The sequence below is a fragment of the Glycine max genome, chromosome 1 (assembly GCF_000004515.6).
Source record: "Glycine max cultivar Williams 82 chromosome 1, Glycine_max_v4.0, whole genome shotgun sequence".
Classification (NCBI taxonomy): Eukaryota; Viridiplantae; Streptophyta; class Magnoliopsida; order Fabales; family Fabaceae; genus Glycine; species Glycine max.
Genome location: NC_016088.4, coordinates 25,249,744 through 25,271,284, shown reverse-complemented (window position 1 = coordinate 25,271,284; position 21,541 = coordinate 25,249,744). Strand labels below are relative to the sequence as shown.

Below are 21,541 nucleotides of genomic sequence, written 5' to 3'. Positions count from 1 at the left end.
TGTGAGATTGAAGATGTTTGATAACAGAGAGTATCTACTGAAAAATGTAAGGTACATTCCAGAACTCAAAAGAAATCTTATTTCCATAAACATGTTTGATGATCTAGGATATTCAACTAGAATTTTAAATGGTGTTCTTAAGATTTCAAATGGATCTTTAATCATAGCTAAGGGTAACAAGAATAAAAGTAATGGCTTGCTTATTCATGAAGGTTCCACTATTGTTGGACATGCATCGGTAGCTAGTAATACATTGATTGATAAAAAAAAACTCTGGCATTTGAGATTAGGTCATGTTAGTGAAAGAGGATTACATGAACTTGAAAAACAAAATCTATTAGGTGGTGATAAACAAGATAAACTTGAATTTTGTGACCATTGTGTGTTTGGTAAATCACATAGAATAAGCTTTGACACGGGTATTCATGTTTCATCTAGGCCCTTTGAGTGTGTGCATTCAAATTTATGGGGACTATCTAGAGTGAAAACTCATGGTGGAAGCTCATACTTTCTCACCATCATAGATGATTTCTCAAGAAAAGTATGGTTGTATGGTTTGAAAAATAAGTCAGAAGCTTTTCAAAAATTCAGAGAATGACATACTCTTGTTGGAAATCAACTTGGTACAAAATTAAAAGCTTTAAGGACTGACAATGGCCTGGAGTTTGTTTCAGAGCAGTTCAATGAGTTTTGCAGGAAAATAGGCATCAAAAGGCACAAAACAGTCCCTCACACACCACAACAGAATGGTTTAGTAGAAAGCATGAATAGGACCATTTTGGAAAGAGTTAGATGCATGCTACTAAGTGCAGGACTGCCAAAGACCTTTTGGGGAGAAGCTGCAAATACAACAGCATATTTGATTAATAGATGTCCTTCATCAGCCTTAGATTTCAAGACACCAATGGAAGCTTGGAGTGGTGAACCACCTGATTATTCAGGATTAAAGGTGTTTGGATCATTGGCCTTTGCTCGTGTTAAACAAGGAAAGCTGGATGCAAGGGCTGTAAAGTGTGTGTTCATTGGCTATCCTGAAGGAGTTAAAGGGTACAAGCTGTGGAAATTGGAACCGGGTGAGACAAGATGCATCATCAACAGGGATGTAACCTTTGATGAGAGCAGGATGACAATGCTAAATAAGGAGCAGAAGGATAATAGCTCAAGTGGTGAGAGTACCAATTTTGAGGTAGAGCATTCTGAGATTTTAGATCATGGCAGTGGAGATGCTATTGATCTCACTGATCAAGGAGAAGCTGGAGATAATGAAGAGTTGGCTACTCAACATGACTTGTCCAATTATCAATTGACTAGAGATAGAGAAAAAAGGATGATAAAGCCCACAAAGAGGTATGGTCATGCTGATATTATCTACTATGCCTTGAGTGTTGCTAAGGAGATTCAAAATTCAGAACCAAAGACCTGGAGGGAAGCAATTGAAAGTGAAGACAGCCAGCTGTGGCTTCAGGCAATGAGTGAAGAAATGGAATCTTTGAGAAAGAACAAGACCTGGATACTTGTGGATCAACCCAAGAAGCAGAAGGCTGTTGGATGTAAGTGGATTTTCAAGAAGAAAGAAGGCATTCCAGGAGTAGAAAGGCCTAGATTCAAGGCAAGATTGGTAGCAAAAGGCTTTACACAGGTTGAAGGAATTGATTACAATGAGATTTTTTCACCAGTTGTGAAGCATTGCTCAATTAGAATCATACTTGGTCTGGTAAATCAGTATGATTTGGAACTTGAACAACTGGATGTTAAAACAGCTTTTCTCCATGGAAATCTGAAGGAAACCATTTACATGAACCAGCCTAAAGGTTTTGAAGAAGGGGAGAACAAGGTGTGCTTGCTGAAAAAATCTTTGTATGGATTGAAGCAAAGTCCTCGAATGTGGTACCTCAAATTTGATGAGTTCTTGATCAGATATGGCTTCATTAGAAACATATATGATAGCTGTGTATATATCCTAACAAAGAGGAAAGTGTGTGTTCTTTACCTTCTCTTGTATGTGGATGACATCCTCATAGCGAGTGCTAATAAGGAATAGATTAGGAAACTCAAAGAAAGCTTGAACACAAAATTTGAGATGAAAGATCTAGGATCAGCTAGAAGAATACTCGGGATTGATATTCATAGGGATAGAGCAAAGGGTGAACTATTCCTATCCCAAAGCAATTACCTCAAGAAAGTGGTGTAGAGGTTTAGGATGCATCAAAGCAAACCTGTTAGCACACCACTTGGTCATCATACAAAGCTATCTGTTATTCAAGCACCAGAAACAGCTGAAGAAAGGTCTAAAATGGATCAAACACCATATGCCAATGGTGTTGGAAGCATAATGTATGGAATGGTTTGCAGCAGACCTGACTTGACTCATGCTGTAAGTATTATAAGCAGATTCATGGGAGATCCTGGCAGCGCACACTGGGAAGCTGTGAAGTGGACACTAAGGTATCTAAATGGATCTTTGAAAGTTGGATTAAGGTACAAGAAGACAGCACACGAGGCAGCAATCATAGGCTATGTAGATGCAGATTTTGCAGGAAATGTAGACACAAGGAAATCCTTAACAGGATATGTGTTTACTTTGTTTGATACAGTAATCAATTAGAAAACAAATCAACAATCAGTTGTTGCTCTTTCAACAACTGAAGCAGAATACATGGCCCTAGCTGAAGGAGTGAAGGAAGTAATCTGGCTTAAAGGTATGGTAAATGAACTTGGAATAACACAGTCATGTGTCACAATTCACTGTGACAGCCAAAGTGTCATTCACTTAGCAAATCACCAAATGTTCCATGAGAGGACAAAACACATAGATGTGAAACTACACTTCATCAGAGATGTGATTGAATCTGAGAAGGTGAAGGTGGAGAAGGTTTCAACAGAAGAAAACCTGGTTTATATGTTCACAAAGTCCCTCTCTAATGTCAAGTTCAAGCACTGCCTGGACTTGATCAATTTCGAAGATGCCTAAAACAAATTGGTAGAAGTGCAACCCTAAATCACAAGGTAGACACTTGCTGATTTGGAGTCAAGGTGGAGATTTGTGGTGTGTGACTCAAAATCACAAATTGACACAAGTGAGAAGGCTCTAAGAGGTGTTGTCATAACTGAATTCAGTTATGATAACTGAATTGATTTTGGCACCAAAAGCATAGCTAGAGTGTATATATACTCTTGATCATGTAATGCATTGAGAGAGTTTTTTAGGCTGCAAATCAAAGGAGTTGCAGGAAATTCAGAAACTCTTAAAGGAGGTAGTGTGCTAGGTGATTGAGAGAAATTTTAAAAAGAGAAATCAAGAGAGATAAAAGCTAACTGTTGCTTGTATTGAACTTGTAATGTTTTCATGATCAATGTGATGATGAGGAGTTGCACTTTTCCGTGGATGTAGACACATTGCCGAACCACGTAAATTTTTGGGTCTTGCTCTGTTGTGCTTGTTTTATGTTTTTTTGGTTTTTTTTATCTTGTGCAGGTTTAAGAGTAGCAAAATTTATACGAAAAGAACCAACATTCATCTAACTTGAAAAATTCTAAAATTTAATTGAAATGTACTAAAATTATTGTAAAATAATTGGATAGGAGTTGCAACAAATCTTTTGTTTGAGAGCAACAAGATCTTTAATCAAATTTTAGTTTTCTCTCTTAATTAATTGCTTTATGTTCACTTAAATGCTAGAAACAAAAATTCAATTCAAAATTTTGTTTCAATTTTTCTCATGATATTTAAAATTCAATTATAATGTACATGGGAATAATTCAGTCCCTTAGATGTTCATTAATGATTGTGATCATACCCGCAAATCATTACAGGTCTATAGGCTCATCACAGTTCAAAATAGTGCAACCACAGTAACTCGATCAAGTGATCAACCAGAAAAGGCAAACCCAAAACAAAATATCACCAATCTTGAAGTTTTTATTTAAAAACAAAGCTTCCCAAGTGTGGAACAGAAACAAAGAACATCATCAGCATGGAAAATTTATTCTCATCCACAGCAATGTTTGCTGTGTAGGAAGGTGTCCTAAGATTTTTCCAAATTCATCACATGATGTTAGCAATGGGAATAAAGGGAGCTTCTAAGCAAATAATCATATGACTATCCACTAATCATTAAATCAACATACATCAATCCACTAATCAATCTATGTCAATGGGTCAATTAACAAAAGTTATGCCTACGTGGTAAGCACAAAATCATAAAGCCACTTCTCTTATGCGGGAAGATACAAAAATGTGGCAGTAAAACTAAACGAGATAACCTAACCCATACAAAAAAGAAAAATAAAAATTGGTTATATTTCCAGAACATGAAAACCTACCTAACAAGCCCAATTGAAAAAAAAAATAGTAAACATAATTGCTCAAAAACAGATATGTAGATTCCGAGGCATCGAATTGTATACCATCACTCATAATAACTCAGATCAAGTGTTGGATTATATATTCAGCTTCATCATAACCCACCAAAATCTCAAACCAACATAGAACATAAACTATTATAACCAGTAAGAAAATATGATCTAACCTCAAAGAAATGACTCAACCGGATGGCATAAAAACAATAACATCAATATTTCATTGTACCTCAATAAAAAACCAAATTTCTGACAAACAAAAAGAGTAATTTAGTTCCTCAATGTCCAAATGCTGCATCAAAATTGCAACAATGGATAGCAAGGCGAACACACATATTGGCTTCAATTACGCACCACCAAACACATTGGAATTGGAAAAAGTACAAGCAAAAATCTCAAAGAAAGCTGAAGCCTTTCAAACATTAAACCCCAATTCAAAAGAACATATTTAAAAAATTAAACAACAAAAACCAAACATTCAAAAACAAAATGTAAAAGAAAAACTAAAAATCTGGAAAACAAAAAACACTGGATAACTCAGTCCCTTAGATGTTCATTAATGATTCCGATCATACCCGCAACTCATTACAGGTAACTCTGTAGGCTCATCACAGTTGAAAATAGCACAACCCCTGCAACTCAGTCGACCAGAAAATGCAAACCCACAATAAATAAATGATATCTTCAATAGAAAATTTGATTTAGTTGCTCCTGTATTCTCCCAAAACCAAAGGATTGTGGAAGAGATACAAAAGAACAACACAAAAATCCCTATTGCTGCAAGGGAACGAATCAAATGGGAATCAAGTTAATCCACATCGACCAGATAGCGAAGCATATTGTGAAAGCAAAATTCGAAAGTGAAACAGAGACTAAGGAATCATAAACCCTAATTTTGTAAGACTAGTTCCCTTTTTTGGAACTCTTCCAGGGGGTAGCCCACAAGTCTTACAAACTGGCCAGTTTTAAGGTTGGATGAATGTTGTTTTAAGCATGCTTGCACAAAATGAACAAACATCAGCAATGTGATATCAGAACGAGTGTGCAACCTATCATGAAGAAGATATGCAGCTCCATGTGCATTCCATTTCTCCAAATTGAACTCCCCAACACACTTTTGTCCTTTTATTGGCTGCTGGGTGACCTGGTCAATTGTGTCAGTAGATCAAACCTATAACTTAGAAAAAGCACTTGGTATTAAACACCATTTGATAATATTTAGTTAGGCAGTAGGAAAATAACTGTTTATTGCAATTAAGGGGAAAAAGTGAATAAAAATACCAAGCAATCAACTAATCCACAAGAGCCAATGTTGGAACTGTTTATCAAAATGTCTTTGAATTTGTTGTCGGCAGAAAGCAATTAAAAAGAACAAAGAACAGAAATTCTACTGTTCCACTCCCACCAGCATAAAAATCCTAACAATTTATTGAGTTTAAATTTGATATACACTATGAAGCTCACTAAACAAAACAAGTAAGATATTTTTTTCAAATTTCAGAGCAAATCCTACCCTATGTTCTAAAAAAGACATTGAAAAAATTGGATTGTAATGTTCGGTCTCATGGCCAGTCCCAAATGGTAAAGGCAGCGACGCTGCTCCACAAGGCAATTGAATATGAAACTGCTCCGGCGGAGATGCCACCCATGAGGGCGGTGCCATCTACACCGTGAGCATTGATTTATGACGGTTACTTCAGAAATGAGCAAACACGGCAATAAGTTTTAATCATCCAGCCAAAGTAAGAACCAAGTTAAGAGAACAAACAATTGCAAGATGAAGGAGGAATGAAAGGAGAAGAAAACCCTAACCCTAACCCTAACCCCTAGCGGTCAATGGTGGCTAGCGACTTAGTGTAGAAGAGGAGTTACGTATTACTTATAATAAGGGTTTTGACTGTTTTTTAATTAATAATTAATATTGTTTTTTGTAATTCTTATGTATGGGCTTAATGGGAGAGAGCAGATAATTACTTAACGTACCGATGTATTTGCTTTAGTGCATCCGAATTGTATTAGGGATGGTCCAAACCGTTATTACCGAGAGAGCATTGCCTACTAACTACATTAGGCCAATTAGAGTTAGGTTGTGTTTGGAATGAATGAGATAAACAAAATATTGAAGAGTAAATTTATATTTTTCCCGTGACTCACATTTTATACTATATTTTAATTTTTTTAAAAATCTTATATTTTCATTCTCTAAGTCAAACTCATCCTTACTAAGAGAATAGGAATTTTGGTGCATTTTTGGATGAGCATGAGCAAAATTGATTTTGAATAAATTGATTTTGTAAAGTTTGTTTTTGTTGAAATTAATTTTAAAGTTACATGATTTATATTTAAATATTTTTATTTATAAATTAAGTTAGATGTAAGTACAAAATTTTGAATTTAATGTAAAAATTATTCAAAAATATTTCAATTCAAATTAATTCTAAATTCTTCTAAACTAAACATATGAAAATTTATTTCTAAAACCAAAATTGCAATTAATTTACGGAGGATTTTGTGTTTTTAAATTAGTTTTTTTTTTAATCGATAGTTATTCTTGCAATTTTTTCGAAATTAAATAGTTTTTAATTATTTGTTGCTTTGGACTATTTGGTCATTCCCATTCATCACCAACGGACAACATATTTGAATCCCAATCCTTCTAGCAACGCCTCACACAATTCGACCGTTGCAACCCCTTTTTCTCAAGCGGTCACTTAATCTTGCTTCCACCATTTTCATCATATACTTCTTCCCACACACCTAGCGCCCTACATTCATTCCCATTGAACTTGTATTTTCCATCAACACATTAATTTTCCTTGTTCCGTGGTGGCACACACCATAATCTCATGGAAAAGGAAAACATGCTCAAAACGCCTCCAAAAGTTCCAATTCAAGACCGAACACCCGAACCTGAATGCAAAACACCAACTCCACTTCAACAAGACCCCAATGATCATAACTCCTCAAATGAATTGCGCAAGCCTGTTACCCCAGATCGTCTTAGAGTCCCCAAGGCATTCAAATACGCAGAAAGGTAACATTATCCATTTATATATTAAGAGTAAATAGTGTTGATAATTTTTCACTAATAGATTAAAATTTATCAAAAATTATAATTTTTTAAGTTATACTTCTTATTTAATAACTCTTGTATGTTTTTTGATAAATTTTAGTCAATAATAAAGTATGATGAGCACTTCTCCATTGTGATACAATAAGTTTATTGATTTTAACAAAATAAATAATACATAATATGATTTTTAATTAATTCACAGTGTCGAAATTTTCACATTAACACCATTGAAATTAAACTCACCAATATATACGTACTCTTTTTATGAAATTTTAAGGAGAAAATAGGCAGATGAGTTGATAATTGGGTAAGTGATGTGACTATGTGAGGTCTTAAATCTTAATGTGTTTCCTCATTTTGTCAGATATACAAGCCCAACAGATTTGATGATGTCACCAGTAACCAAAGGCCTTTTTGCCAAAACAAGAAGGGATGGTGGTGCGGTGTTACCACCTGGGGGTAAAAATCGACCAAAGGTAAACCAATGAGGCAATAACATATTGTTCTGCATTCACTTTTTCTATCTATGCTACTTTACTCTTTTTTGGTACCTTGCAATTTGCACAGTGCTTGTATATGTATGTCATTTTCAACTATTGCAGATTCTAGACTTGCCCTTGAAGGATGTCGGTCCTATCCAGAACAAGCTTCCAATGTTGATTGATGAGAAGATCAACTCAGCTTGAAGGATTCAAAGGACTTTTGTTCAACATGATAACTCATTTGACAGTGGTTCAAAGGGAGTTTAAAGATGATGATGTAATAACAATACATCACATACGGAGAGAAAGAGAGAGTTTATCTCCTTGTTCCCATGATAAACAACTCTATTATGAGATTATAAGCTTATGAAGTTTGTGATGCTCAATTTTCTTCTCAAAATAGCCTTTCTAGCAATAATGTATCCGTGTTAATTAAAAAATGGCTTAAATACATTTTTCTTTCTTATAGTTGAATCTTAATAATTTTTTTTGGTTACAGAAGAATCTTTTTTCTTAGTTTTTGTCATTAATGCGTTTTGGTAACATTTTTTTTCAATATTCAAAGTATTTTTTATATGTTCAACATGTTATCTAAAATGCAGATAAAAAAATAAAACAAACTGATGCAATCCTACCCCTCAAGGGCATTGGATAGAAGACTCCAAGAAGATTGAGCCAAAGATGCATGAGAAGGCCTTAAGGTTCTCATGAGCCTTAGGGTAGATTTCAGGCCCATGGGCTAAGTATGAGCTCACTTATCTTTGTACATATTAGATTAAGGTTTCATTAATTTTGGTCCTTGTATTTAGGGCTCCATAATGTAGGTAGGGTACCCTAGAAATATAGGATTTTTCAGCCCTTGTATTTTAGGGCACCTAGAATAGTTTTTTGTATTAGGAGTAGTTTTGTAATTTCACATGCACTAAGTGAATATTTGATGTGTGTGTTGGGAAATAAAATTTAATTGAATTGGTAGAAGTCCAATCCAATTAAATTTTAGAGGGGGAGGTGAGCATTTGCTTACTACACCCCATTACCACATCATATAGTCACACTTTGTTCATGTCCTTCATGCTTTACATGCCTCATGACACCTAAGCACACTTAGTGGAAAATCTTGGAATTGATCTTGGATTAGTGGGCTGAACCATAACTAAAATTCACTAATCATTATTAGTGAAATTTGGGCTCCAAAGTTTGGCTCCACAAATTCAATTTCAAATTCAAGTGAAATTTGAATTGAAATTCAAATTCCCCTCCAATTTTGTGTGACACTAGGCTATAAATAGAGGTCATGTATGTGCATTTTTTTCAACTTTGATCACTTGAAAATTAAACTTCAGATTTCACAGCTCTACTCTCCCTCTCCCTTTATTCATCTCCTTCTTCCTCTAAGCTCTTATCCATGGCCTCCTATGGTGGTGAGCTTCTTCTAGACTCATCTTCTCCTTGAAGTGGCGTCTCCTCTCTCTCTTCCTACTCCATTCCGATGCCATTCATCTACCAAGAAGCAAAGGAATCCATTGATGAAGAAGATCCTAGGCCTACAAGCTCCAATGAAGCTTACATCATGTGGTATCAAGAGCATCTTCATCTAGGTGATGTTCTTTTGCTTCCTCTATCTTTTTGTTCGGTGAATTCTCTTTAATTCCTTGTTCTTCATCTTATTCTCAATGTATATCCTCCATTGTCTTATGGTTTAGTGTTGTTTAGAGTAGATTCAAAAAAATTAAACCGATTAAATCTTAGATCTACACTTGTTCTTGCATTTCTATGGTTCAAATTTTGTAGATCTACTCTTGAATCTTGTTTTTGTGTTGATTTTAGGTTCTATCATTTTTCATTCATAATATTCTGGTGCTGAACCTTAGATCTAAATTTTCTTCCAAAATATTGATTAGAAAAAAAAACACAAAAATCTAAGTGTAAATCACTTAATCCATGTTGTCTTAGAGTCATGTTTAGTCATAATAATTGTCACATTATGTTCTAAGTTTGTGTTGAATTTTTATTTAGTTGATTGAATTCTAGAAACATTTGTTCATGTATTCTTGTCATTCTTAGCCTATCTTTTGAATTTTGAGTCTAATTCATGAATATTATTTAGTTCATAACATGTTCTAAATCAATTCCTAGAAGTAGTCTTGTTGTTGAACTCTTTTTTTTTCTAAGTTTCCTACATGATGCCTATGATGAAGTTGAGTTGTGGTGCTGAGTTATGGCTGGATTTGAGAATCAAAATAAGTCTTAAGCTCTCTTGAATTGTGTTATTCAAGATAATTGAGCATAAGCAAACAAAAATTTCAACTATCCAAGCCTTAAGCAACATAAACACTACTCTTGATTTCTAGGTTGAAATCGCTGGTGTTGGCAGCTTGAACATACGAACTTATATAAATTACTGGGAATTGGTCACTACGTGTTTTGAGCTCAAAGCTTTACTGAATTTTCTAGACATCTGGACCAAAATTATAAAAAAAGTACTAAGCGATTCGGATTGAAGTAAAAAATAATAAAAATCACACAAGTTGGTAGAAAAATTAGTGTTCAGGAAAAAAAAAGTGAAAGGGAAGTGTGCTTGTTGTTTTGGCTCAAAATTTGTTCTATAATTGGTGCCTATTTTATACCAATCCTAGTTCTGAAACTTCAATTGAAAATTATTGTGAAAACAAGTGCCAAAAATAGAGGTTTCTTGAGTCTTTTTTTCTTTTTTCTTTTTAGTTTTTCTACTCTACTCTAGAGCCATTCTAGGTTTCTCTTTGAGTCCTAACTTGCTTTTGTGTGCTTTTCATTGCTTTAATTGTTGAATAATCCTTGAAAATTTGTCTTGTTAAAACTCTATTGGTTTAGCTTTCATTTCATTTTTTTTGTCTTTGGTTATTGCTTGTCTCTTTGTTTCCTTGCTTGTGAGTTGCCATATAGGGAATTGGAAAGGAGGATTGGTATCATACCTTGAAGAATTTTAGTCAAGAAGCAAGGGGCCAACCACCTTAAGAGCTATTGAACTAAGAAGCACTCCAAATTGAGTGAAACACCAAAGAGAGAATAGTCACCACAATCAAGGACTTTTTTTTGTAATTGGCAATTTGCTTTGCTTTCAAATTTTGTAACAAAAAGGCCTTTCATTGGAAGTAATTTGGGAGCCTCCAATAGGTCAGCCTACTTCCATTTGTGTATAATAATTTTAGGCAATTTTCCCTTAGGATAATGAGTGTTTTGTTGGGAACCTTAAATGAGGTCATCCAAACACTCTTAGGATCCGCCTAGTTTGCATTTCTTGCACTTTAATTTCTTGCTTACTTTCATAGCTTATTTCCTTTACTCTCCATTGTCAAACCGCCTAGGTAGCTTGCCTTTTACCAATTAGTTTTTACCTTATCTTTCACACCTCTTTTAGTGTTTATTTTGGCTAGTTTCAATCATAGTTTCTTTTACCTTTTGTTTTCAAACTCCCAACAAGAAAGAACCATAACTTAGGAACCAACACGAGTCTACATTCTTCATCTAATGTTAATGGTGAGGGTTCTACTCCTAAGGACCCCTTGTATAAGATATTAGATGAGTTGAAAGTTGTGGAAAGAAAAACAAGAGAGAAAAGAAAAAGGTAAAAAAAGAGTGGAAGAAATAAGTCAAGATGAAAGAGAGAAAATAAGAGAGGAAGAAAGAAGAAAAATAATGAAAGAAATTAAAAGAGAAAAACATGTCTCCAATAGTAGTCATGACTCTTGCAAGAGTTTAAGTGAAGAACTTAGCGACTATTATAGAGGGCACCATAGTTCACATACTAAACATCACTCCCAAAGAAAAGAAAAGGATAGAAGGCCTCAAGAGGTTAACATTAGACTCCCATATTTCCATGGAAAAGATAATGTTGAGGCCTACTTAGATTGGGAAATGAAGGTTGAACAACTCTTTTCTTGTCATCATATTAGCGAAGAGAGAAAAGTTTCATTGGCTACCATTAGCTTTCAAGGGTATGCCCTCTATTGGTGGACTTCCCTTGTTAGGGAACGAAGGATTCATGGGGATCCTCTAGTAGAGTATTGGAATGATCTTAAGAGTGCCCTTAGGAAGAGGCACATTCCCTCCTACTATGAAAAGGAGCTTATGGACAAGCTCAAGAGGCTTAGACAAGGGAGTATGAGTGTTGAAGAATATAGACAACAAATGGAACTACTCCTTTTAAGAGCTGGACTTAGGGAGGAGGAAAGAACAAGCATAGCTAGGTTCCTTAGTGGGCTTGATATGGAAGTGAGGGACAAGGTTGAACTCCTTCCATATAAGGACCTAGATGAGCTAGTCCAATTTTGTATAAGAGTGGAGCAACAACTTAAAAGAAAGCCTTCTTCAAAATCTTATGGCTCTCACTCTTATCCAAGGAAGGACCAAGCCCATGGAATTTTGGGGGCTGCACCTTCAAAACCCAAGGAAGATAAGGGTAAGACCATAGAGAAATACACTCCTAAGACTAGTTCCCAAGAAAGGACTAGCAACATTAAATGCTTCAAATGTCTTGGGAGAGGTCACATTGCCTCTCAATGCCCCACAAAGAAAACCATGATCATGAGGGGTCAAGACATTTATAGTAGTCAAGAGGAGACCACTTCTTGCCTTTCCTCTAGTGGAAGTGAAGATGAAGTAAGGGGTGAAAAGTCTAGTAAAGAAGTCTACCCCCATGAAGAAGGTGACCTCTTAATGGTTAGAAGGCTCCTTGGAGGTCAATCTTGTGATCTATCTCAATCCCAAATAGAGAACATCTTTCATACAAGATGCAAAATTTTAGATAAAACTTGTTCTCTCATTGTGGATAGTGGATCTTGTTGCAATTGTTGTAGCACAAGATTAGTTTCCAAGTTGAACCTCACTATCATTCCCCATCCAAAACCTTATAAACTTCAATGGCTCAATGAGCAAGGGGAAATGATAGTTAACCAACAAGTGAAGGTACCTTTCTCCATTGGGACATATAAGGATGAAGTTAATTGTGATATAGTTCCCATGGAGGCAGGACATATTCTTTTAGGAAGGCCATGGCAATTTTATAGGAAGATAATTTACAATGGCCTAACTAATGAAATTACCCTCACCCATCTTGGCACTAAATATGTGTTGCATCCTCAAACACCTTCACAGGTGGCCAAAGATCAACTAACTATGAAAGATAAGAGGGATGAGGAGGAAAAACTAGAAAAACAAAAGAAAAAGAAGGATAGTAAGGCCTTGTCTTCAAAGGCCAAGGGGAAGGAAAAGGAGGAAAAGGATTCCTCCAAGAAGATTGTTAAGAAGGAAAATCATTTTGCTACAAAAGGTGATATTAAAAGGGCACTCCTTCTTAAACAATCATTCTACCTTCTCCTATCAAGGGAAACTTCTCTTAGCACCGCCATACCTCTTGAGCTTGAGGTTATTCCTCAAGTAAAGGAGTTGTTGGATGAGGGTTTGGTTCGCAAGAGCTTAAATCCTTGTGCTTTGTTGGTGCCTAAAATAGGTATTATTAGGCACCAAATCCCTATGATAGTTGGTATGATGAATTTGTTGAGTGGTGCAACACTCTTTTGTAAAATCACTCATGCACCCAACATCTTCATGATTTGTGTACATAGGGACTCATTAGGCAGGTTTGTTCTTATTTTTTGTTTCAATGCAAACCTAGGTGCTCATGTGGGACACCTTAGGTTTGTCGTAATTTTTTGTAGGAATAATCAACATGAAAATAAAGAAAAAGGTATATTTTATTCCATTACTTTCCTTAAATTTTTAAATAGTGATCAAGAGCTTCCCATGGACCCTAAGAGAATAAAGGTCATTCTTGAGTGGCCTACTCCACCAAGTATAAGGGAAATTTGGGGCTTCAATATCTTAACAAACCTTTACAAAAGGTTTGTCTCATATTTTTCTATACTTGTTGCACCATTCATCGAGTTGGTGAGGAACTATATTCTCTCATGGGAAGATGGCCAATAAAGTGGTTTTCAGTCCTTATCGTACTCTAACATACCCAACATCACTAATACATATGTTTTTATTCTTTTTACAGGTGTTGAGGAAAGAATCCATGAGTTTCAAGAACCTCTGGATTTTAGGTCAAATCCTTTTCAAGGGGGAGGGAATGATGCAATCCTACCCCCCCAAGGGCATTGGATAGAATACTCTAAGAAGATTGGGCCAAAGATACAAGAGAAGGCCCTAGGGTTCTCATGAGCCTTAGGGTAGATTTCAGGCCCATGGGCTAAGTATGAGGACACTTATCTTTGTATATATTATATTAAGGTTTCTTTAATTTTGGGCCTTGTATTTAGGGCTCCACAATGTAGGTAGGGTACCCTAGAAATATAGGATTTTTCAGCCCTTGTATTTTAGGGCACCTAGACTAGTTTTTGTATTAGGGGTAGTTTTATAATTTCACATGCACTAAGTGAATATTTGATGTGTGTGTTGGGAAATAAAATTTAATTGAATTGGTAGAAGCCCAATCCAATTAAATTTTAGAGGGGGAGGTGAGCATTTGCTTACTACACCCCATTGCCACATCATATAGTCACACTTTGTGCATGCCCTTCATGCTTTACATGCCTCATGACACCTAAACACACTTAGTGGAGAATCTTGGAATTGATCTTGGATTAGTGGGCTGAACCATAACTAAAATTCACTAATCATAATTAGTGAAATTTTGGCTCCAAAGTTTGGCTCCACAAATTCAATTTCAAATTCTAGTGAAATTTGAATTGAAATTCAAATTTCTCTCCAATTTTGTGTGACACTTAGGCTATAAATAGAGGTCATGTGTGTGCATTTTTTTCAACTTTGATCATTTGAAAGTTAAACTTCAGATTTCAGAGCTTTCTTAGAGCACAAAATTTTGTGCTCTTCTCTTCCTCTCCCTTCATTCATCTCCTTCTTCCTCCAAGCTCTTATCCATGGTCTCCTATGGTGGTGAGCTTCTTCTAGACTCATCTTCTCCTTGAAGTGGCGTCTCCTCTCTCTCTTCCTACTCCATTCTGTTGCCATTCATCTTCCAAGAATCAAAAGAATCCATTGATGAAGAAGATCCTAGGCCTACAAGCTCCAATGGAGCTTACATCACAAACATTACATGGATTAAAATGAAATAAAATGAAATAAAAAATTACAACGACAAAAATAAAATAAACACTAAATTATATAAATGAAAAATTACCTAAGCCTAAAAAGTTTTATATTTTCAGACTCTATCCAAACTTGGAGAAACTGTGTTAGGTTTCTAGTAGGATCAATTTTTTCTTAGGAGAAAACTTAAATTAAACTCTTTTTGTTATCTAAAATGCAGATAAAAAATAAAACAAACATTGCAGGGATTAAAATGAAAAAAAATACAACGACAAAAATAAAATAAACACTAAATTATATAAACGAAAAATTACTTAAAGCCTAAAAAGTTTTATATTTCCATACTCTATCGAAACTTGGAGAAACTGTGTTAGGTTTCTAGTAGGGTCATTTTTTTCTTAGGAGAAAAATTAAATCAATAATTACATGTGGCAAAATTTTAAAGAAACATTCATATGTCATTATTTGATTTGATTGAACAATGTAATAAAAGGAAGATATAGAAAACTTACCGAAGGTTTTTTTTTCTCCCTTTTATTTTACCCTTCCGTTGTAGATTTGTAGTAGAATTCATTTGATTCATAATTTCTTTCAACTTTTTTCATGTTACATTAAACAACTTTCCTAGATAAATTATGGGGGCCACTTTGATACTCCCTCCAAAACAATATTCTATGGTAATGTTAGTACAATGAAAGTTGTTTTGAATTTAAATATCATAACTGTCCATTTAATTAAATCTTTTTTGAAGAATTTTTTTTTTGAAATAAATATTAAAATTACAACAATTTCTCATATATTTCAAAAGAATAAATTATATTTAATAAATAAAAAAATTCCCGAGTCAACATGAGGTGTAATGCATCGAACCTCATATAGCAAGTTATACGAACTAGACCTAGACTGGTAGGACTTAACATGCACTATTGTTGGTGTAGCAAGCTATATGAACCAAAAAGCACTTGGTGTGTGATAGTGGTCTACCAATCATAACATACCCCCACAGTCTTTTTTTTCAGTCTTTAGGTCTTCCAACAGCTTGTGGTATTCGTTGATTTGTACCTTGATGTCTTTTTCTTCGTTCATGATCCAACGGTAGTAGTTGGCGATGATGAATCTCTGTCTGAGCACGTCCTCGATAGTGTATTTGAGTATGAGAGAATCACATATCTCTTTGGATTCGGTGTAGGAGCAGTAGACATCAAAAAGGTCATTAGACAAGGCACTTAACAAATTGTGACGACATACCTTATTAACTTGAACCCATTATTGAAGTTGACTGGCATCATCAGCGACATCAGGTTTGGGAGTGGAAAGAGCAAAGACAACTCCATGCATGTCTAGCAAGGTATGAATGCATTCCTGCCAGAGACAGAAGTTTTGGCCAGTGAAGACCTCAATTTTTGAGATGCCGGACAGTGGCTTGGAAAAGGTTGCAGTTAGTGGCGAGGGGTTGGAAGTGTCGACATTGTTGACAGGTTTTGTTGCTTCAGCCATGATATAAATATTGTAGATTGTTGTTGCTGAAGTCGAAAATCACAAACACGGTTAACCTTCCTGAAGCATGACAGTCACTTACCTAAAAGGTTTATCTGCGATGTCCCACACAAATCTCACAAGATACAATAGGAACATCTTAGCAGAGCTAAGGTTATAGAACTCGCAAAGAAAAATAATTGACCCAAGAGTAAAGGGAGAGAAAGCTTAATAGAAGGATAGAGAAGTAAGAAAATAATTGGCCTCATCTCCTTTTAAAATCAAGTTCAAAATCATTGCCATTGCCCCCCACTTAATTTCTATTTTTATTGGCATTAATTAGAAATTTAAATTTTAGATTTTAAATTTAAATGTCATAACTGTCCATTTAATTAATTTTTTTTTAAAAAAAAATCTTTTGAAATAAATATTAAAATTACAACACTTTAAAATTATAGAAATCATGCAAAGCTAATCAAAATAATATTTTGTTTTAATATAATCCTTCAATAGTTTAATAGAACATTTTCATTAGGCATTAACCATCTAAGGCCTAACGACTACCAAAGTTGGTTGAGTTCTTATGTCATAATTAATTAATCACTGTACATTAACGGAGTAGTTTCCGAGATCCTCTCCTTGCCTTTCTTTATCATCATTGCATTGTCAAACTTTTCTGTGTTTCTCCATAGACAAACCCATTTACCCCAAAACCTAGCTTCTCCCTGTTTCTTTTTAGATTTTCATCTTAATTTTCTTTATTATTTTCCATCTCCTGAATTGTGCAAAACATATTAATCTCATAATAAACCTCATCTTGCACCAATTATTTGACTGAAGGATCATTGTAAATTTTACCTAGGGCATCACAGTTCAGTTTCCTCCACACACAAAACACACTAGCAAGTAAGGAAGAGAGAAGAATAAGAAGTCACTCCCTCTCTCTCTAGAAAAACGGCATGAATAGTGTTGAGGGGAGGGGGAGCTTTCTTCTCCTATATAGGCCCCCTTTAGGTTATTGAGGAGGAGGGTCCACAAGTGGAGTCATCTAGGTTTTTTGAATCCTAACTGCCCCTAATAACTTAAACTTCTATTAAGTTTATTAATTAATCTCTAACTTTCTTATTGATTATAGGGTATTTAATATACTTATTATAGTTTTCTTAATTAAACCGAACTAAATTAATTAGAGTTAGTGAAATTTAAGTATCTTTCTTCCTCATTAATTAAACTAGTTGTTTTTCACATCTATTAATACTATAAACTTTCATTAACTAATCCAAATCTCTTATTTTTAGCCCAAAGTGTCCTTTTTTACAAAAATATCATTAGTGAGGGAATTTCCTTACTTTGACTCTTCTAGATTGAAGTTGACTTTTGTTGACTAAGAGTTTGGTCAAGAGTTTCTACTTCTAAACCACTTTTTTTTTTCCTAAACTCATTACGTAAAATCTAGGTTACTTAGCTATCCAATGATGGTCTTATCCTTTTTATTAATTATTTCACTATAGATAACACTACTACACTGCAAATAAAAAAAAATATAAACAATTTTTACCATAAACTTCCCAATCTAGAAAATTGGGATGTTACAATATACATGTTAAAAACATTCTAAAGTTGTATGAAATGGAAAACAACCTTTAAAAAGACACATAACACTCTTAAAACTACGTGCACAAACACATTTCAAACTAGAGTTCAAGGAACACCAAGTCCCAAATACAAAATCCAAATCAAAAGTAAGAAAAAGATCAACATAAAATAACCAAAATATTTCTTTAAAAAAACAAGTCTTCTAGCAAGTAGAACATTTCTTTCCAATCTTGACAACCTCCTTCATCATCTCAGCACTTGGAATATGTAATTTATCTGCAATATATAAAACACATCATCAAAAGTAGCAACTTATAAGAAGAGATTAAGTATATATACTGTTATACCATAGGTTGTTGTCCTAGATCCCAAAATTTCCCTTAATCTATGGATCAGAGCATATTTTCTTAACATCGAAAGATTGATGAAACCTTGAATTGAGTACATTCTTGGATTCCACCTTAAAGACAAAATCTTTCTCCATGAAAACAATATTTAAGGGAGTTGTGATGCAATCCTACCCCGCAAGGGCATTGGATAGAAGACTCCAAGTAGATTGAGCCAGAGATCCAAGGGAAGGCCCTAGGGTTCTCATGAGCCTTAGGGTAGATTTCGAGCCCATGGGCTAAGTATGAGCCCACTTATCTTTGTAAATATTAGAATAGGTTTTTGTTTCGTTTGGGCCTTGTATTTTGGCCATTCTAGTAGTATAGGGTTTTAGCCTTGTATTTCGAGGCTTTTTGAGTAGTCTTTGTAGTAGGGATTTTTTTTGTATTTTGTCATGGGGGTGAGCTTAACTATTATAGGGGGTGTGTAGCTAAGCTCTAGCTTCTCATCTCAAGGAGGTGAGCTTAGCTATTAGAGAGGTATATGTAGCTAAGCTCTAGCTTCTTTAGGAATCTTCGTAAGGAAGATTCTCAAGGAGGTGAGCTTAGTTATGAGAGGGGTGTGTGTAGCTAAGCTCTAGCTTCTCAAGGAAGTTTTCTCAAAGAAGCTTCTCAAGGAAGTTTTCTCAAGAAAGCTTCTCAAGGAAGCTACCTAGTCTATAAATAGAAGCATGTGTAACACTTGTTGTAACTTTGATGAATGAGAGTCTTGTGAGACACAACTCAAAGTTCAACTTCTCTCCCTTTTTCTTCCTTCAATTTTGTGCTCCCCCCTCTCTCTTTCTCTCCTTATTTCTTTTCCTCCATTGAAGCATCCTCTCCAAGCTTCTTATCCAAGGCTCATCTTGGTGGTGAAGCTCCTTATTCCATGGCTTATTCCCTAGTGGATGACGCCTCTTCTCACCTCTTCTCCTTTGTCTTCCACTGCATCTCCATGGTGGAAAATCACCATTAAAGGACCTCATTGAAGCTCAAGATCCAGCCTACATAGAAGCCCCACAAGTAAGCTTCCATCAAGTTGTGTGTCAAAGTAATTCCAACTTCCAAGCATATTGGAAACTCAACTTATATTATCTTTACTACTTTGATATTTTCCCTCATTTGAACTTACTCTAAATAACACTAATAAAGTGAGTAAACCAATCTTTCCCTCATTTGAACTTATATTATGGCTACTTGTCAATGGTTTTAAAATAAATTGTTAACCATAATACTATTTTAAAAATTTTAAAAATTTATAAAAATAGAAAGAATTTTGTAATAGTATTAAAGAAGCTATTACAACATAAAGAACTGTTAAGGACACTCTCTGTAATTGGCTGAAATTTATTAAAAATAAGCAATTTTGGTGGGTTGTGCTTCTTATATAATGATTATCTCTTTTGATTTAGAAGTGGATCCTGCCAAAATTGGTGGACCTTGCCAATAAATATCAACAAATCATAGAATGCAAGAAAGAGAATGTCACTAGCATTCCTCTTGCACCAAATAAAGGCATGTGTAAACTTTCTATTTTATTGTACCTGCAATTATATTTCTATGGAAGTGGATTTTTTACCTAACAATTGTTTTAAAATAGAAAGAATTTTGGAAGAGTATTATGGAAGCTATTACACCAGATAATGACACATGTAAAACTTTTCATTGAAGCTACTTAAATTGTATTTTCTAATGATGGATAGATGTTATTACAGTAGTATTTATACAAATATTTTTTTATTGTATAATATTATATTTAATGTAGCCTTTCAAAATAATTAATGAGCATTTAATGTATTATTTGATATTTTTATATATTTAATGTAGCATTTATAAAGAATATGTTATATTTAATATAGCATTTATTGTAGTATTTAATGTATTATTTGATTTATAATATTTATTACCCATTTGTACATATTTAATTTAATAACAATATTAAACATTATATTTGGGAAATATATTTATTAGAATGTTGTCCCATGCGGATAAGTATTTATCTTGTGCTCACCTTCATAGATATATAGATTTAGAGAAGCATTATGGCAAAGAATGAGATGAAAATTACTGGACTTATGATTATGTTCATGATTGTGTTGGGATTTTCACAAGCTAATTACAATCCTTCATTTGTGAAAATTGGCTCAAATCGTGTGTATGATGGAGTCTATTGTCAGGATAAATGTAGTTCAGCATGCGCAAAATTTCTACTACTTCCAGGTGGTGTCCTTGCATATGTAATATGTCTTTATGCATGTACTGCAAAATGTCATGACAATCCCATCGATGTTGCCCATGATTGTATCACTGGTTGTGCCTTGAAAAACTCCGTTGATGCCAACATCGGTATTCATTCTCTCAAAACATCAGTATCTTTTTAAGGTTTAATAATTATTCTTTATAATTGAGTTAATTATATTTTTACGTGTTTTTGTTAATTGACTTTACACAGTAGATGCTCGTGGTCTTGTGGTGAAGGATTCTTTTGTACAAGAGTGTCGTAAGAATTAATATTTTGTTAAAAAATGTTCAAGAACATGATTGTTAAGAGAAATAATACCTATGCCTAATTGTAATAAATAAATCTTAATTAATGAGTAATATATATATATTTTTTCTATCTTTTGTAAATTCTTTGTCTGGTTATTTTTCTTCATTTTTCTTATCTTCCTTTCATATATTAGTGAATATGCTTGCAAATAATATGAATGATGACTCTAATAAATTAATAGACATAAGGAAAAATGTATGTGAAGAAATATTGATGACCAACATATCAAATGATTGAGAACTTATTAAAAATTATTTTTATTTAATGATCAATTATTTTAATTTTAATTTTAATTTTTTAAGTTTCAATAGTTATATTTGTCTCCATATTGTACATCCTATTATTAGTCTTTTATTATATCTTAAACTATTTTTAATCAAATTTCAAATAAAATACAAAACAACATATTGATGTACTAAAAATTATTATTATACTTTTAGTGCACATATTTTACATTGACAATGCACACTTTTTTACATTGGTTTGTAATTAAATGATAATGTAACACTATTTTACGCTATTATTCCATATTTTATTTTCTCATATTTAT

The 21,541-nt window shown here is 34.1% G+C and overlaps 3 protein-coding genes and 5 non-coding genes across 12 annotated transcripts; 2 read left to right on the top strand and 6 right to left on the bottom strand.

Annotated features, from left to right (window-relative positions):
* Positions 1–3,753: 3,753 nt before the first annotated feature.
* Positions 3,754–3,837, bottom strand: LOC112997843 (small nucleolar RNA SNORD25). The gene has a single exon (XR_003262912.1). It is a non-coding gene; the product is annotated as a small nucleolar RNA SNORD25 (small nucleolar RNA).
* A 64-nt stretch (positions 3,838–3,901) lies between these two features.
* On the bottom strand, positions 3,902–6,240 carry LOC102668385 (uncharacterized). 3 transcript variants are annotated; one of them, XM_041015315.1, is made up of 3 exons: positions 5,873–6,231; positions 5,409–5,503; positions 3,902–4,991 (listed from the first exon to the last, which is right to left on the bottom strand). In XM_041015315.1, the coding sequence occupies exons 1-3, from the start codon at positions 6,020–6,022 to the stop codon at positions 4,916–4,918; spliced, it is 321 nt and encodes a 106-aa protein (XP_040871249.1). In that variant the 5' UTR covers positions 6,023–6,231; the 3' UTR covers positions 3,902–4,915. The 3 variants fall into 3 exon arrangements, 1 of the variants encoding a protein (XP_040871249.1); XR_005891375.1 differs by having other exon boundaries at positions 3,902–5,536; positions 5,873–6,240; XR_005891373.1 differs by having other exon boundaries at positions 3,902–5,530; positions 5,873–6,240.
* Positions 3,963–4,057, bottom strand: LOC112997904 (small nucleolar RNA snoR31/Z110/Z27). Its single transcript, XR_003262959.1, has one exon. It is a non-coding gene; the product is annotated as a small nucleolar RNA snoR31/Z110/Z27 (small nucleolar RNA).
* On the bottom strand, positions 4,380–4,467 carry LOC112997912 (small nucleolar RNA snoR31). Its single transcript, XR_003262964.1, has one exon. It is a non-coding gene; the product is annotated as a small nucleolar RNA snoR31 (small nucleolar RNA).
* On the bottom strand, positions 4,626–4,774 carry LOC112997915 (small nucleolar RNA snoR136). Its single transcript, XR_003262967.1, has one exon. It is a non-coding gene; the product is annotated as a small nucleolar RNA snoR136 (small nucleolar RNA).
* Positions 4,891–4,978, bottom strand: LOC112997828 (small nucleolar RNA SNORD25). Its single transcript, XR_003262901.1, has one exon. It is a non-coding gene; the product is annotated as a small nucleolar RNA SNORD25 (small nucleolar RNA).
* An 812-nt stretch (positions 6,241–7,052) lies between the features above and the next one.
* LOC100816026 (uncharacterized) lies at positions 7,053–8,577 on the top strand. 2 transcript variants are annotated; one of them, XM_006573188.4, is made up of 3 exons: positions 7,053–7,393; positions 7,797–7,908; positions 8,517–8,577. In XM_006573188.4, the coding sequence occupies exons 1-3, from the start codon at positions 7,206–7,208 to the stop codon at positions 8,526–8,528; spliced, it is 312 nt and encodes a 103-aa protein (XP_006573251.1). In that variant the 5' UTR covers positions 7,053–7,205; the 3' UTR covers positions 8,529–8,577. The 2 variants fall into 2 exon arrangements, with proteins under 2 accessions (XP_006573251.1, XP_003516839.1); XM_003516791.5 differs by lacking the exon at positions 8,517–8,577 and adding an exon at positions 8,035–8,381.
* Positions 8,578–20,442: 11,865 nt separating this feature from the next.
* LOC102667900 (uncharacterized) lies at positions 20,443–21,033 on the top strand. Of its 2 annotated transcripts, none has more exons than XM_006573186.4 (2): positions 20,443–20,786; positions 20,893–21,033. In XM_006573186.4, exons 1-2 carry the CDS (start codon positions 20,483–20,485, stop codon positions 20,949–20,951), a joined length of 363 nt encoding a protein of 120 aa, XP_006573249.1. In that variant the 5' UTR covers positions 20,443–20,482; the 3' UTR covers positions 20,952–21,033. The 2 variants fall into 2 exon arrangements, with proteins under 2 accessions (XP_006573249.1, XP_006573250.1); XM_006573187.4 differs by having other exon boundaries at positions 20,896–21,010.
* Positions 21,034–21,541: the final 508 nt, after the last annotated feature.

Bases quoted from the DNA above. Each gene is read 5' to 3' on its own strand.
- LOC102668385 (XM_041015315.1), bottom strand. From the start codon at position 6,022: ATGGCACCGCCCTCATGGGTGGCATCTCCGCCGGAGCAGTTTCATATT. The intron at 5,504-5,872 runs GTAGGATTTGCT...ACAATTGACCAG, and splicing joins TGTCTTTTTTAGAACATAGG to GTCACCCAGCAGCCAATAAA. The intron at 4,992-5,408 runs GTTGCACACTCG...ACTGAGTTGCAG, and splicing joins GCATATCTTCTTCATGATAG to GGGTTGTGCTATTTTCAACT.
- LOC100816026 (XM_003516791.5), top strand. From the start codon at position 7,206: ATGGAAAAGGAAAACATGCTCAAAACGCCTCCAAAAGTTCCAATTCAA. The intron at 7,394-7,796 runs GTAACATTATCC...TCATTTTGTCAG, and splicing joins GCATTCAAATACGCAGAAAG to ATATACAAGCCCAACAGATT. The intron at 7,909-8,034 runs GTAAACCAATGA...CAACTATTGCAG, and splicing joins GGGGTAAAAATCGACCAAAG to ATTCTAGACTTGCCCTTGAA.
- LOC102667900 (XM_006573186.4), top strand. From the start codon at position 20,483: ATGGCAAAGAATGAGATGAAAATTACTGGACTTATGATTATGTTCATG. The intron at 20,787-20,892 runs GTATTCATTCTC...GACTTTACACAG, and splicing joins CTCCGTTGATGCCAACATCG to TAGATGCTCGTGGTCTTGTG.